The sequence below is a fragment of the Schistocerca gregaria genome, chromosome 1 (assembly GCF_023897955.1).
Source record: "Schistocerca gregaria isolate iqSchGreg1 chromosome 1, iqSchGreg1.2, whole genome shotgun sequence".
NCBI lineage: Eukaryota > Metazoa > Arthropoda > Insecta > Orthoptera > Acrididae > Schistocerca > Schistocerca gregaria.
In genome coordinates, this window is record NC_064920.1 from 1,106,633,052 (window position 1) to 1,106,650,594 (window position 17,543).

The following is a 17,543-nucleotide window of genomic DNA, read 5'->3' on the forward strand; positions in this document are numbered from 1 at the left end:
TACTGAGGTGAATCATTGTTAAGGATGAGCAGTTACCATTAGCCGGTCAGTCTGATCTTCAGATAGCTTCACATAGCTCATTAGAGACTAGGCCCAAGTTTGGATAGGATAACGATGGGAAAGGAAATGAGCACTAGGCTTTCCAAATGAAACATTCCAATATTTGCTTTGATCAATTTAGGGGTACTGCAGGAAACCTAGGTCTGCATAGCCAGTCAGGTCTGAATCTACTAACCTGAATGGGAGTCCAGAGTCTTATCCACTGTGTCGCTTTGCTCAATCTCAGAGAATATGTACTGTTAAGAGAACACTTTTTTCACTGAGGGAACTGGAAATCCATGCCACATTTCATAAGCCTAAATTAAATGATGTACAATACATGCTCAGGGGTGGAACCTGATTGTTTCATTTCAATATCCCACTTACATCCTCTCTCACCTTCGGATTTAGGTGTACTGTTTCAGCATACTTGCGATCCAGGTATCTCAGCCAACAGTCTGTTCTCTATATGCACAATGATCCCTCATCACTCTGACTCCAAGTCATTAAAACCTGCAACATATTGCAGCACTCCCCTCCCACCTTCCCCCACACACAAACACTCATTCATTCTCCTCTAATAAGACATTTGTGATTCCTTGATGTGTCAGAATGTGTTCTATCAACTGATCTCTTCTTTTAATCAAGTTGGGCTACATATTTCATGTCTCCCAGTTTTTGTTCAGAGCCTATTCATTAATCATGTGATCTACACATCTAATCTTCGCAATTATTCTGTAGCGCCACATTTCAAAATCCTCAATTTTCTTCATGTCTAAACTGTTTGTTATCCACATTTCACTTCCATATATGGTTGTACTCCAGGCAAATACTTTCAGGAAAGACTTCCTAACACTCAGATCTATATACTATGTTAACAAATGTCTCTTCTTCAGAAATGTTTTTCTTGCCATTGACAGTCTACATTTTATATCCTCTCTAGACAGTCTACATTTTATATCCTCTCTACTTCACCCATCAGTTACTTTGCTGCCCAAATAGCACAACTCATCTACTGCTTTAATAGTCTCATTTCTTAATCTGATTCTCTCAGCATAACCTGATTTAATTTGACTGCATTCCATTATCTTTGTTTTTGCTTTTCTTGACGTTCATCTTACATCCTTGTTTCGAGACACTGTCTACTGCATTCAACTGAGCTTCCAAACCCCCTGCTGTCACTGATAGAATTACAATGTCATAAGCAAACCTCACAGTTTTTATTTCTTCTCCCTGAACTTAAATTATTATTCCAAATTTTTCTTTGGTTTCCTTTACTGCATGCCCAGTGTACAGACTGAGCAACATTGGGGATAGGCTACAACCCTGTCTCACTTCCTTGTCCACCACTGCTTCCCTTTCATGTACCTCAACTCTTGTAACTGCCGCCTGATTTCTGTGAAAGTTACAAATAGCCTTTCACTCCCTGTATTTTACCCCTGCTACAACAGAATTTCAAAGAATGTTCTAATTATCCATTTCAAAAGCCTTCTCCAAGTATACAAGTGCCATAAATGTAAATCTGTCTTCCTTTAATCGATCATCTTAGAGAAGCTGTACAGTCAGCATTGCCTTGGGTGTTCCTGCATTTCTTCAGAATCCAAATTGAATTTCCCTGAGATTTGCTTCTACCAGTTTCTCGATTCTTCTTTGAAGAATTTGTGTTAGTATTTTGTAACCACGACTTATTAAACTGACAGTTCGGTAATAAATCACACCTGTCAGTACATGCTTTTTTTTTTCAGAACTGGACTTATTATTTTCTTCTCCCATCCTTACCTGACCAAATTGCCACTGATGGCCATCTTATCTTTGTCTCCAAAAGCTTGTGATTTTGTATCTTTCAACACTGCGAGAACAAAATACAAAACAAAAACTGCATGTAACAACATTTGACATTTTAGTTAGCATGACATCTTACTTTAGTATTAGCAACAATGTAGGGAAAAAAGTATTGCTAATTACATTAAATTGCCGACAGGTACAATTAAAACACACTTAAGCAAAACTCTTAGCCATAGCCTTCACCAGCAAAAGAGAAACAAAAAAACACACACCATCCACACACAGAAGCAAGCATACCCCACAAAAGACTGCTCAGGCCGGAATGCTGTAGCAATATATCTTTTCCTAAAGTGTTGATATTCCTTTGTGGAGTTTCCATTGTTAGCATTAGCAGCTTATTTGTCTAAGGTCCATTTTAAAATCAAAATCCTACTTATTAGTTGTACTTCCTTTCATGAATTGTAAGAGTGTCTCTCAGAATGAAGCAGCTGAAAGAATCATCCAGTCATTATAAAACATGAAGTTTCACTTCTGAAAATGCAATCACAAGTACACAGAGATAATTTTTGTTGTTGTTGTTGTCTTCAGTCCTGAGACTGGTTTGATGCAGCTCTCCATGCTAATCTATCCTGTGCAAGCTTATTCATCTCCCAGTACTTACTGCAACATACATCCTTCTGGATCTGCTTAGTGTATTCATCTCTTGGTCTCCCTCTGCGATTTTTAACCTCCACGCTGCCCTCAAATACTAAATTGGTGATCCCTTGATGTCTCAGAACATGCCCTACCAACCGATCCCTTCTTCCAGTCATGTTGTGCCACAAGCTACTCTTCTCCCGAATCCTATTCAATACCTCCTCATTAGTTATGTGATCTACCCATCTAATCTTCAGCATTTTTCTGTAGCACCACATTTCAAAAGCTTCTATTCTCTTCTTGCCCAAACTAGTTATCACCCATGTTTCACTTCCATACATGGCTACATTCCAAACAAATACATTCAGAAACGACTTCCTGACACTTAAATCTATACTCGATGTTAACAGATTTCTCTTCTTCAGAAACGCTTTACTTGCCGCTGCCAACCTACATTTTATATCCTCTCTACTTCGACCATCATCAGTTATTTTGCTCTCCAAATAGCAAAACTCCTTTACTACTTTAAGTGTCTCATTTCCTAATCTAATTCCCTCAGTATCACCCGACTTAAATCGACTACATTCCATTATCCTCATTTTGCTTTTGTTGATGTTCATCTTATATCCTCCTTTCAAGACACTGTCCATTCCATTCAACTGCTCTTCTAAGTCCTTTGCTGTCTATGACAGAATTACAATGTCATCGGGGAACCTCAACGTTTTTATTTCTACTCCATGGACTTTAATACCTACTCCGAATTTTTCTTTTGTTTCCTTTACTACTTGTTCAATATACAGATTGAATAACATCGGGGACAGGCTACAACCCAGTCTCACTCCCTTCCCAACCACTGCTTCCCTTTCATGTCCCTCGACTCTTATAACTGCCATCTGGTTTCTGTACAAATTGTAAATAGCCTTTCGCTCCTTGTATTTTACCCCTGCCACCTTTAGAATTTGAAAGAGAGTATTCCAGTCAACATTTTCAAAAGCTTTCTCTAAGTATACAAATGCTAGAAATGTAGGTTTGCCTTTCCTTAATCTATTTTCTAAGAGTAGTCGTAGGATCAGTATTGCCTCATGTGTTCCAACATTTCTGAGGTATCCAAACTGATCTTCTCCGAGGTTGGGTTCTACCAGTTTTTCCATTCGTCTGTAAAGAATTTGCGTTAGTATTTTGTAGCTGTGACTTATTAAACTGATAGTTCGGTTAATTTTCACATCTGTCAACACCTGCTTTCTTTGGGATTGGAATTATTATATTCTTCTTGAAGTCTGAAGGTATTTCGCCTGTCCCACACATCTTGCTCACCAGATGGTAGAGTTTTGTCAGGACTCGCTCTCCCAAGGCCGTCAGTAGTTCCAATGGAATGTTGTCTACTCCCGGGGCCTTGTTTCGACTCAGGTCTTTCAGTGCTCTGTCAAACTCTTCACGCAGTATCGTATTGCCCATTTCATCTTCATCTACATCCTCTTCCACTTCCATAATATTGTCCTCAAGTACACCACCCTTGTATAGACCCTCTATATACTCCTTCCACCTTACTGCTTTCCCTTCTTTGCTTAGAACTGGGTTTCCATCTGAGCTCTTGATATTCATACAAGTCGCTCTCTTTCCTCCAAAGGTCTCTTTAATTTTCCTGTAGGCAGTATCTATCTTACCCCTAGTGAGATAAGCCTCTACATCCTTACATTTGTCCTCTAGCCATCTCTGCTTAGCCATTTTGCACTTCCTGTCGATCTCACTTTTGAGATGTTTGCATTCCCTTTTGCCTGCTTCATTTACTGCATTTTTATATTTTCTCCTTTCATCAATTAAATTCAGTATCTCTTCTGTTACCCAAGGATTCCTACTAGCCGCCGTCTTTTTACATACTTGTTCCTCTGCTGCCTTCACTACTTCATCCCTCAGAGCTACCCATTCTTCTTCTTCTGTATTTCTTTCCCCCATTCCTGTCAATTTTTCCCTTATGCTCTCCCTGAAACTCTGTACAATCTCTGGTTTAGTCAGTTTATCCAGGTCCCATCTCCTTAAATTCCCACCTTTTTGCAGTTTCTTCAGTTTTAATCTACGGTTCATAACCAATAGATTGTGGCAGAGTCCACATCTGCCCCTGGAAATGTCTTACAATTTAAAACCTGGTTCCTAAATCTCTGTCTTACCATTATATAATCTATCTGGTACCTTCTAGTATCTCCAGGATTCTTCCATGTATACAACCTTAATTTTAATTAAAATAGTTATTTGAGTATACTGTGGCAGCAGCATGGGATTTTTGACTCCAATATCAGATAAAAAATCAGATACTGTTACTTACCAATGGGTCTAAATTTTGCAGCAGTCTTAAATATCAACAGGATATTTTCTGAGAATTGCCCATTTTGTTCATATATCACTGACATTAAGGAGTTAAGAGCCTCTTGACAGAAGATTGTGTGGGGGCAAGAATTCACAAGTTCCTGTCAGAAATTTAAGAAGTATGCTGTTAGACAGATAAAAAAAAATAAAGAGAATTTTACAGTCAAGCCAGAACTGATTATTTACTCCTTTTTTTACAGCTGATCATGAAAACTTGGGAGTAAAATATTATTTTCTTTTTAAAATTCAACAAAAGACATTTACAGATGAAGATCATAAACAGATACAAATTAAGATATGAATGTGGCTGAAAACTCATAAATTGAGGATATATTAAAAACAAAGATTCCAAGACTTACCAAGCGGGAAAGCGCCGGTAGACAGGCACAATAAAATAACACACAAACACACACACACACACACACAAACTTTCGAGCTTTCGCAACCGGCGGCTGCTTCATCAGTGCGAATGGACAGTTTGTTGCTGGTCATTCCCACATAGAAAGCGTCACAGTGTAGGCAGGTCAGTTGGTAAATCACGTGGGTGCTTTCACACGTGGCTCTGCCTTTGATCGTGTACAGGCAGACGGTGTTTGTTGGTAATGAGAATCACCCTGTGGCTAAACATGCCTTGGTGCACGGCCAGCACATCTTGGCACAGTGTTACACCGTCCGAGTTATCTGGATACTTCCCACCAACACCATCCTATCCGAAGTCCGGAGATGGGAACTTGCCCTTCAATATATCCTCTCTTACCGTTATCCACCAGGCCTCAATCTCCGCTAATTTCAAGTTGCCGCCACTCATACCTCACCTGTCTTTCAACAACATCTTTGCCTCCACACTTCCGCCTCGACTTACATCTCTGCCCTTGCTCTTTGCCTTTAAATATGTCTGCTTGTGTCTGTGTATGTATGAATGGGTATGTGTGTGTGCACGAGTATATACCTATCCTTTTTTCCCCCTAAGGTAAGTCTTTCCGCTCCCGGGATTGGAATGACTCCTTACTTTCTCCCTTAAAACCCACATCCTTTCATCTTTCCTTTTCCTTCCCTCTTTCATGACGAAGCAGCCGCCGGTTGCGAAAGCTCGAAATTCTGTGTGTGTGTTTGTGTGTTTTATTCATTGTGCCTATCTACCGGCACTTTCCCGCTTGGTAAGTCTTGGAATCTTTGTTTTTAATATATTTTTCCCATGTGGAAGTTTCTTTCTATTTTATTTACATCCTTGGAACACACAAATAAATAGGTTTATAATATGGGAAGGTAACTCTGAAACCAGGTTCAAAGGACAGCACAATGCTGACCAGCTGTGGCGTCATCCTCTGCCATAGGGTGTCACACAGACACAGTATGGAGGAACATGGGGCCAGCACAAAGTAAGCTTTCCAAACTTTGGGTTCACTACTTCTTAATCAAATAGCTCCTCAATCAGTGTCACGACTGGTCCCTGTTCCAGTCCTCCCACCAAGGAATATTCCTTGGCAACATCGGGAATTGAGTCCGGGGCCTCTGCACAGCCATCAGCCATGTTGACCAGTCAGCTAAGGTGGCAGACAATGTTTGGCATAGAATTACACTTTTTTTGTGTGTTTGTGTGTTCCAAATTTATTCCTTTTCATCTTTATTTGTCAGAAGCTATTACATATTCCATTATTGCATTAAATGGTTTGCCTCTTGTAACTATTTAGAATTGCCATGACACCCTTATTTTCTGTGCTTGTGCAAAAACTGAGCATTGTAAACCGAAAAAAGAAAAAAAAAGAAAAAACATCCTAACAATCATAGATGAAGCTCCCTCTTGCCATGATACATAAAATCTTGTCTATGGCACTTTTGAAGAGAGGGCTTATGGAATACTTGATCCACAACTACGAGAATAACAAAGAGGATTTAGGTAGGGAAGGTCTTGCACAGAACAAATACTACATCTAAAGAACACAAATGAGGATAATCAGAAACTTGAAATATGTGATAACTTTTGTCAATTTTAAAAAGGCCTATGACTAAACTGATAGAAATGCATTCATCAACATCGTAAAGGAATTTTGACTCAACAGTAAAACAACAGAAATAGTTAAAGGAACTTTAACAAACACTACATCCAAAGTAAAAACCTATCAAAATCTTTTCAAATCAAATCAGGATGGTTTGTTAGCTCTGCTTTTCAACTGTGTATTACAGAAGGTAGTGAAAAAATGGAGGAAATCTATCAATACTAAAAGTGTTCAACTAGGAAGAAACCCAAATACAATCACCAAAGACTGTCTAGCTTTTGCTGATGATGCAGCATTAATTACCAAATCACTGAAGAGTGCCAAGAAACAAATCACAGAACTACAGAAATAAGCAGAAAACATTAGGACTAACCATTACATTTGAAAAAAAAACACAGTTCATGACAAATATCAAAGATGTTTGCCCCCCCCCCCCCCCCCCTCCCAAAAAAAAACAACTTAAAATTCATAACAGAACTACAGACTCACTCAAATGACTGAGTGCTTTCTGCAGAAGAGACTGCTTTTGTTGAATTTCAAGGACAGTGAAGCAAATAGAGACATCTAAATTCAGCATCCCAAAAGGAAATGCTCACTCCTATACTCCTTAGAATCTACACTAATAATTAGTGATGCCCACTTAAGTAACTATACTGATCACACCACATTTAATATGCAAGTGTGTAGAATAATATTAAGCGACACCATTAGCTGTTACTAGAAATGATTGCTCCTTTAGTACCATCCTCCTTGGGATATTTTTGTTAATGTTTGCGACATCCTGTAAGTCATAGTATGCTTCTGACATGACAAATAAATTCTGCAAACAAATAAGCACTTGACAGATCATTTATTTTACATGTATGTATACACCACTCCGTACTTCATCGATAAGGACAAGTATGTTCTTTCCATAATTGCTTAGTTCACAACAAGGATTTTCTAATGTAGTTCTAATAATATGTCTTCAAGTTGATAGGGTTTTCATTAAAAAATGATGGATAGAAAATGATGAAAATAAAACACATACCTGTACAAAGAGCAATGAATCCTTTATTTTACTGCAGATCTCAGCATCAAGCCCATTTTCAGAAAAAACTGCTTCTGCAATGCATTTTATCAGCAACTGTAAAAATAAAATGAATTAATTGAGGAGCTCACAGCTCAGTGCAAGCCTCCCTAACTGACAACAGGCTGCCAGCTGGCACATCTAGTTAGTATTGGACCACTGTAACAGATTTACTTTTTCTACATGATTTAATTGTTGTTCATTAGTAGGAGTAGAAGTGTCAAAGAATTATCTTCATTATTGTTATCAGTCGTGTACATGATGAATGGAATGTGAATTGTCTAGTTAAATAACTAAATATGTGTACGCACATGCTAACATGCAAATTTAGGTGCGAAAAACATTAGTAGTTTGTCTCACAGGAGGAGGACATATTTAGTGACTATTAGCAAAGGTTGGAGAAATAGAAAATACGCCAAAAGTTATGGCAAACCATGCAACTTCATAATACTCTCATTTTGGGATGGGTACAGGATATAAGAGTAGGAGGGAGAGGGAGAGCGAGAGGGAGGGGGGGGGGGGAGGAAGGAGAGAGAGGGAGAGGGGGAGAGAGAGAGAGAGGAAGGGTAAGGAGAGCGAGGGTAGGGTAAGGAAAGGGATTGGAAGGAAAGGGAGGGTAAGAATGAATGGCAGTGTGAGGAAATTGATTGGAAGGAAAGGGATTGGAAGGAAATGGAGGGTGAGGAAAGGGATTCGGAGAGGGGAGTGTCCCAGAGAGGGGAGTGTCCTGGAGAGGGGGTTACCACCAAGGGGAGGGGGAGAGGGACGAAGGGAACCTGAGAGGGGTGGGCCAAGAGGAGGGCAGGACGAAGGGGAGTGGGCCACGAGAAGCGGGGGCACGAGGAGGGTGGGGTTGGAGACTAGGAGTGTGGGGTCGAACACAAGGAGGGTGGGGTGGGCCACGAGGACGGTGGGGTGGGCCACGAGGAGGGTGGGGTGGGCCACGAGGAGTGGGGGCCATGAGGAGCGAGAGGCACGAGGAGTGGGGGCCATGAGGAGCGAGAGGCACAAGGAGTGGGGGCCATGAGAGGGGGGCCACGAGAGGGGGAGGGCCACAAGAGGGTGGGCCACAAAAGGATGGGCCAGATGGGGGACCATAGGGGGTGCCAGAGGGGGGGGGGCAACGAGAGGGGGCCCAGAGGAGAGGGGCCAGCGAGGGGCGGGAGTGGCTGGGGATGGGAGGGGATGGAGGGTCCAGTGAGGGGAGGCGAGGGGACTAGGAGGGGAGAGGAGGGAAGGGCCGAGGAGGGGAGTGGTGGGGGAAGGGAGGGGATGAGCCGAGGATGGGAAGAAAGACAGGATATGGGGAGGGGAGGACCAGCGTGGGGGAGGGAGGGGCCACCAATGGGGGAGGGGAGGAACCGCCGAGGGTAGAGGGAAGGGCCGCCCAGAGGATGAGGAAGGGGCCAGAGAGGGGAGAAGGAAGGGGCCTGCAAGGGGAGGAGGGAGGGCCCACGTAGGGGAGGAGGTGGCGCCATTGAGGAGATGAGGGAGGGGCCGGTGAGGGGAGGAGGGAGGGGCCAGAGAGGGGAGCAGGGAGGGGCCGGCGAGAGGGGTGGCCAGAGAGGGGAGTAGCAGGCGAAGGGAGCGGAGTTGCTAGCGAGGGGAGGGGAGCGTCTGGCATGGGAGGGGTGTGGTCTGCGTGGGGAGGGGAGTGGCCTGCTAGGGGACAGGAGTAGCCAGTGAGGGCAGAGGAGGAAAGGGCTGGGGAGGGGAGGAAGGGGCTGGGGTGGGGATGGGAGGGAAATTACTGGGGAGGGGAGGGAAGGAGGCCAGAGTGGGGATAGGAGGGTCAGGGGGAGGGGTGTATCCAGTTAGGGGCTGGAGGGACTAGGGGAGTGTCAGGTGAAGGGAGGGGGCAGAAACGGCCGGAGAGGGAGGGAGCTGGCGTGGGGAGGGGTGGGGCCGCCGAAAGGAGGGGAGGGGCCCCCAGGAGAGAGGAAGGGCCGCTGAGGGGTGGGGAGGGGCCGCTGAGGGGATGGGCCGCCGAGGGGAGGAGAGGGGAGGGGTCGTCGAGGGAAGAGGAGGGGCCACTGAAGGGAGGGGCCACTGAGGGGAGGAGAGGGTAGGGGCCGTCGAGGGGAAGAACTGCCGCGGGGGTGGGGTGTGCCGCCGCGGCGGGGGTAGGGGTTGCCACAAGAGGGGGTGGCACGGGGCGTAGGGGCCAGTGCGAGGGGTAGGTGCCGGTGCGAGGGGTGGGGGCCATTGCGAGGGGTAGGTGCCTGTGCGAGGGGTGGGGGCCAGTGCGAGGGGTAGGTGCCGGTGCGAGGGGTAGGGGCCAGAGCGAGGGCTAGGGGCCAGAGCGAGGGGTAGGGGCCGGCGTGGGGAGAGGGCCGGCGAGGGGAGGGGCTGGTTAGCGGAGGGGCCTTTGAGTGGAGGGGCTGGTATAGGACATTGCTGTTTTCACAGGTGGCCTGGCCTTTTACCGTACAGGATAAGCCTGTGACAGCACTGGAAATGGAATTGCTGGATGGGTGGGTGGATGAGGCAGGTCTTTCACCTGCATCCTCCACAGGGATTGGATACCTGTTGCAAGAGGTTGGGATTGGTAGGGGCATAGGGATGGGTTAGGATGTTCTGGAGATTGGTTTGGTGACAGAACACTAACTTAGGAAGGATGGGAAGGATCTTGGGTTGGATGTCCCTCATTTCAGGGGATGATGATATGTAATCGAAGCCTGGCAAAGGATGTCATTCGATGGTTCCAGTCTGGGATGGTATTGAGTGATACAGGGGGCACTCCTTTGTAGCTGGTTCTTGGGGTGGTGGGAGGATTGAATGTGTGATGGGAAATTGCACAGAAGATCTGTCTGCGACTATGTCTGTGGTTTAGTGCATGTCTGTGACGGCTCTGGTGAGACCCTCATTATACCGAAGAAGGGAATTCTTGTCACTGCAGATGCACCTTCCCCGGGTGGCCAGGCTATATGGGTGGGGCTTTTTTTGTGTAGAACTGATGACAGCTGTCTAAATGCAGGTGCTGTGGGTGGTTGGTGGATTTAATGCGGACAGAGGGGTGGTTGGAGAGGAGGAAGTCAATATTGAGGAAGGTGGCACACTTAGCCAAGAAGGGCCAGGTGATGCAGATGGTAGAGATGATGTTGAGGTTGTGAAGAAATGAAAAAAGTGTGTCTTGGCCCCAAGTCCAGATCATGAAGATGTCATCAATGAGCCCTGCACCAGACTAGGGTTTGGCATTTTGGGAAGCTAGGTAGGTCTCCTCCAGATGGTTCATGAATAGTTTGGCATAGGGGAGTGCAATGTTTGTGCCCATGGCTGTGCCAGGGATATGGTTGTATTTCTTCCCTACAAACAAGTAGTAGTTATGGCTGGTTGTTTGAGTGGTTGGTTGGTTTAAGGATTAACCTACAAGGTCATCAGTACAGTCATCAGGCAAGGCAGCAAAACCATTAACCAAAGAAGGACTTAGTGAGTGGAACTCAAGGAAAGAAAACCCCAAGATAAAGGAATAAGGAAGAAGAAAACAGAGGGAAAGAAGGGAGGCGAGAGAGATTCTTTGTCCAGGAAGCAACTGGAGACCCTCAAAGGGGACATACCTCCCACCACTTATCAGAGGCACCTCTCCCAACAATACACACCAAAGACTAGTGACACGGACAGGGTGAGAGAACAGAAGATGATCATCAACTGTCACAGAACATGTGAGAAAGGGAAGAAGAGCAAACAAACATGCACGGCAAGAGGTGGGTCAGACCACCAAGCCCACATAGTGATTGTCTGGTCTGGGTAGAGGAGACAATGGGCCATTCTGCCAACCCCTATAAGGGACAAGGCCTAAGAGAGAGTGATAAAAACCTCCTTCATGAATATACTGTAAAACCATGTTAGCCCCTAAGGCACCATCTGCTAACACTATGGGTACCGAGTCAGGAAGACTAAGAGTCTGCCGCAGGTAGGCTACGTCAGGAGCGTCCAGAAAAATCTGAGCCATCAGCAAATGGGCACCACAATGACAATGGGCCAGATCCTTGTGACATACCAGGTGTACCAGTATGAAATGAGTGGTTTTTTTTGTGAAAATGAAACACTAATTTTGAATTGAAAAGTAAAAACATTTTATTCAAAGTACTGACCATTGCTTTCTATGCATTTTGATCACCTTTCTGGAAATTTGTGGACACCATACCAATAGAAATGTTCGTGTTTTGAAGCAAACCAATCAGACACCCAATTTTTGACTTCTTTGTAGTAATTGAAGAGTTCTTCAGCCAATGCGTGTCATATTGATGAAAACAAATGGTAGTTGGAAGAAGCCAAGTCTGGTGAATACGGCAAGTGGGGTAGCAGCTCCCAGCCAAGGGTGTTTTGATTATATCCTGAACCAGTTTTGCTTTGTGTGCAGGTGCACTGTCGTGTAAAAAAATTACTCTGCCGTATCTCCTGGCCCATTCTGGTCTTTTTTCGATCAATGCATAGTTCAAATTCATCATTTGTTGTCTGTAGCAATTAGTATTCACAGTATCACCGGGTTTTAGAAGCTCATTATACACCACACCTTTCTGATCCCACCAAACACTGAGCATTGTCTTTTTGCCGAATCTATCTGGTTTTGCAGTTGATATTGATGGTTGTCCCAGATTAATCCAGGATTTTTCCCATTTAGGATTCTTAAAATAAATCCATTTTTCATCACCAGTAACAATTCGATGCAAAACTGATTTTCTTTCATGTCTTTGAAGCAAAATTTGACAAACGGTTTTTCGGTTTTCCATCTGTCTTTCATTCAATTCATGTGGCACCCATTTTCCACACTTTTGGTTCTTTCCCATAGCTTTCAAACGGCCAGAAATTGTTTGTTGTGCAACATTTAGCATTGCTGCCATTTACTTCTGACTCAAAGTATCATCTTCACCCAATATTGCTGGCAATTCGGCATCTTCGAACTTTTTTAGTGGTCTTCCACATTCTTCATTTCTTACATCAAAATCATTATTTCTGCACTGTTGAAACCATCTTTTGCATAGACCATGATCACCATATGACTCGACAAGCATTCAATGCGACTCTGCAGCACTTTTTTTCAAATGAAAACAAAAAATTAATGCTTTCCGCAAATCGTCACTTTCTGGCACAAAATTCAACATTGTTAACACAATGAAAACATTTGATGTTGTTTGTTCCATGACTTGATGTATACTAAATATCTTTGACAGATGTCATACCAACCAAACAAAAAAAGGCTCGTCCACGACAAATGTTCCCTATCGACACATTTGTATCTTAACACTCATTTCATAATGGTACACATGGAAGGAGATGACCATGGGTCAGCCAAGTAGGGCCAATGTGAAATCAGAAAAGGACAATGGAGTCCTCATGGAAGGCTTGCATGGAGGACATTCGTGGTCTCCTACATCACCCGTAGTTTGTTCCGTGAAGTCAGAGTATGCCATTCTGCATTCCAAAGCCTTAGAACTTGACAGCATAATACTGATCTGACATCCACTGAAAGAATACCAATCTCAAGAGGCGGCTTGCCAACAGCCAATTTGACCAGCCTGCTCATTACCCAGGATCCTAACGTGACCCAGTACATAGACAATGACCACCATGTGTCCACATTGTTTGAGGTCAAAAAGGGATTCCTGGATAGTCAGAACCAAGGGACGGCAAAGATAACACTGGTCAAGAGCCTATAAGCTGCTCAAGGAGTCACTACAGACCTTGAAGGACTCACCAGTGCAAGAAATGATGTGCTGAAGAGCAAGAGAGATGGCTACCAACTCCGCACTGAAAACACTGCAACCATCCAGCAAGGAGCAGAGGTCACTGTATCCTGCATGAACATATGCGAAGCCAGTGTCACTGGCAACCACTGAGTCATTAGTAGAGACTAATTCTGAATGTCAAAATGCCCTGACAATGGAGAAGAATTGGCGGCAGAGGATCTCAGGTGGAGCCAAGTCTTTCGGACCTTGTGATAGGTCAAGATGGAGCTGTTAACAGGCAATGCACCACAGAGGTGTACATGAGTATGTCCAGAGAATAGGTGGTAGAGGGAAAGCTGGAGTTTTGAAAAAAGTGACAAGCTGAGGATGGTAATCATGACCCAAGACCTGGACCAGCTATATGGCAGGTGGAGCTCTGTATCTGCAAAGAGGAGATGCTAGTTTGGTTGATCTGGGGAGCAGCAGATGCATGACACATAAGCGATAAGCTGTTGTTGCCGCAGAACCCACAACAGTGGGAACCCTGCATCTGCTAGTAGTCTGATCACAGGGCTCGTCCAAATGGCACTAGTTACCAGCTATACCCCACAATGGTGTATCAGGGGGTATCAGGTCCAGCATCTGCAACTTAGAAGGTGATGTCAAGCCGTACACGACACCCCTCAAAATCTAGGTGGGACCGGACCAACACCTTATAGAGCAGTAGCAGAATAGAGATGCCCGTATCCCAGTTGGTATTGCTGGGGTATCAAAGAGCATTGATTGAGGTGTGATCAACATGTCTGCTTTAGTTGATGAAGATGGGGAAGTCATGTCAACCAGGCATCAAAGACCAATCCCAAAAAATGATGAGAGTCCATCACATTTAGGGGCTGGCCATCAGGGTACAGATCCAGATGACGATGAGCTGTATGGCAACAACAGAAACATGTAATGCAGGTCTTGATAGCCAAAAATTAGCTGTCATGGGCAAGAGCCCAGGATTGCACTCTATGTATTGCTCGCTGCTGTCTGTCTTCAGAAGGGTCATCAGCATACACATAGGGCACCACCACAGGTCCCACAACTGCCACCAGACCATTGACAGCCAGTAAAAAAATGAGAGGGACACTCAAAACAGAACCATGCTGCACCCCATTCTCCCGCATGTCGGAGGTGCTACAGGAGGCACCAATCTGCACCTGAAAACTGCAATATGAAAGAAAGTTCTGGATAAAAATATGGAGCAGATCACAGGGCAAAAGCCGTTCAGATAGTAGACTCCTGGTGGACGAAATTATCTGCAGTAGAGAGGCCTCAGTGGAAACCACCCTGCTTGAAGCTAAAAGGTCTCAGGATTCAAGGATACAATACAGTCATCGACTCCATACACTCAAGTAACTTGCAGAGGGCTTGATTAAACTGTTCAGATGACAGCTGTCAATCTGATGAGAAGCAGATTGCCAATTTCAAAACTAGAATAATGACACTTTTCGCCAGTGGAGAGGAAATTCTCCCTTGCTCCAGAGACGGCTGAAAAGGGCAAGTATATGACATTGGCTAGCGACAGATAAGTGTTGAAGAATTTGGTTGTGCACACAGGGTTTAGTCAAGGATCCATGCCAGGGCAGAGAGCCAGGGTACTGGTGAATTCCCACTTGCTAGAGTCATTATAAGACTTTAGGCAACAGGCAACAAAAGATAAAGGAAGTTGTTCCAACAATGAGGCCTGGGAAAAATTTCAAGCAAAACAATCAGTAATAGAGTCCAGGCTCGTGAGGATAACACCATTCAGTTAAATCCCTTGTAAGCTTATAGGAAGATGGCAATCAAAAATGAGCATGATACTTGCCCATACATGCAAAGGGAGTATGTGGCACTATAGCAGTGACATATTATTCCCAGCAAATCTGTTTCTGGCATTTAATTAGATAATGGGCCAGGGCATGAAGCCGTTTAAAGGAGATGGTCGAGAGATGAATGCTGTTTATAGCATTCAAGGTGTAGGGAAGCAGCCTACTCATGCCGTATAAAATTCACAGCAGTCTTTCCATTGTGTGCCACCAGTCCGCTGTAACTAGCTCTGACGTCATAAATGTTGCGCAATACTTTAAAAATCAAGTAAATAACCTGAAACGTTTCAAGCATGTCAGAAGTAATACTAAATCAGTATGTGTTAAATATCAGTTCAATAACTTTAACCATTTTCGAAATTTGCACGTTTTTCTGTAAAAATCACTGGCGCAACAGAAAAGAGCTAGAAACTTAAAAATTTATATTTAGATTCCTTTTACATAACAATTTAGTAGAAACAGTGTTTTGGATCTCACAAATTAAAATTTTAGTTGAAATTCAAGATTTTCTGGTTTTTGCCTTAAAAATTAAGGAAGCAAGGTAGATGAAGTAGGTGAATAAATAAAGCTAGGATGCTTAAATTTAAGTAGAAGGGAGATACGCCACAATCATAAAGATGTGAGAAGTTTCAACTGAATAACTATGAAACTATAGCGATAGCGTATCTCCAAAGGGCAAGTTCAGAGCTCGTCTACTGCGTGTAGTGTAATTAAATTAATTCTCTCGCCCAAAATATTTAACTGAGCCACATCAGATTTTTATTATGATTACTTACCTGTGTGATGATTGCACATTTAAATTGAGAGCTTCATCGGCCATCAGCAAAGGAAGCAATGATTTATTTAATAACTTTAAGTGGTGCATTACTAGCCCAGCGGCTAGTCGGGACAGCGAATTTAATCAGGCGTTCCCTTAGCTGTCCGCACCGCGGCTTTATATATAAGAATGCTGCATGAGGAAATAAGGCCCCAGTTCTCTCCAGATGTTGATCAGCGCACCACCTGTGCCGGGAGTCGCGTCGCGTCGGTATCATTGCTATAAACTTTCGGGATACACGTAACCATGAAATCATTTTCGATTGAAGTGTTAATTCTGGGATGACTTTGATGATCTATCTTCAGTTCACGTATGTCGTATTTTCATGTGCCGCCGCGGGACAGACATTCTACCATTATTTAGCGTGGCGTTTGATGAACATTATCATCAAATTATGGCGAGAATTCACTTAAACATTTAATTGGAACGGTTATAATTGCATCAGCGCATTAGACTCTGAACTGTTCTGGTAGTTGGATTGTGTGGATTCTTTTGGTCTGTGACTTTCAGAATATAGTGAACCTTTTAGAGTGAATCGTTTTTGATTATGAATCCCAGACAGTCTCCTAATTCCTCAGAGCTATAAGTTGTAGCTATAAGTGTATTTCTCAGTTGAAGTGGTCACTAGGAATTCTAATTACAGGCTTCATGTTTTGCTAGTCACTTTCTGGTTGCCAATATTGTAGTTAGAGAGCCAGTGTTAAGAACGGCAAACAGCAGCATTAATTAAATCATAGGAACATTTGAATCATATAAATTTCCACCCGTCACCGCACATATGGTGCATTGTTGGGAAAGATATTACCATTATATCATTAACAATAAATATTTACACCCGCCGCCCCACATATGTTGCTACTCAGCCGGGAAATGCGTCTTTCCTACATTACATTCCACATTCATTAACAAATAAATTTCCATACACCGCCCCACAAAGGGCACGGAAGTGGTCTTTAATAGCTGCAGCAATTTTGAGGGCGCATCACGGGACACTCTTCTGTCTGAGAAATCTTAAGTAACAGGGTATTGCTGAAGTACCTGCTGAAAGGATGGCATCAGTCAAACTCTGTAGAAACTCATCAATCTCACTGTGTGGTGGAGTGGATAGGACGGCACCCAAGGAAAAGGAATCCACATTGCTAAAGGCCCATCTGGAAGGGCAGCCAGGCATGGGATTCTGAAGAAAAGGTAAGACAATCGAAAAATAACCACTGTCACACAAATCATCATGAACGCAGAATTAAGAGAGGGAAAGAATTAGGGATGCAAATGGAAATATCAATGGCCGAGAACGTGCCGTGTACCACAGTAAAGTGT

General features: G+C 43.7%; 1 protein-coding gene across 7 annotated transcripts in view; it reads right to left on the reverse strand.

Annotated features, from left to right (window-relative positions):
* LOC126283006 (uncharacterized) overlaps positions 1-17,543 on the reverse strand; it is a 378,588-nt gene that overhangs the window by 172,501 nt on the left and 188,544 nt on the right. For all 7 annotated transcript variants that reach the window (XM_049982244.1, XM_049982237.1, XM_049982240.1 and 4 more), the window contains 2 exons: positions 7,849-7,944; positions 4,781-4,922 (listed from right to left, as the gene is read on the reverse strand). In XM_049982244.1, the coding sequence (XP_049838201.1) occupies positions 4,781-4,922; positions 7,849-7,944 (238 nt within the window). The remainder of the gene's footprint in view (positions 1-4,780; positions 4,923-7,848; positions 7,945-17,543) is intronic.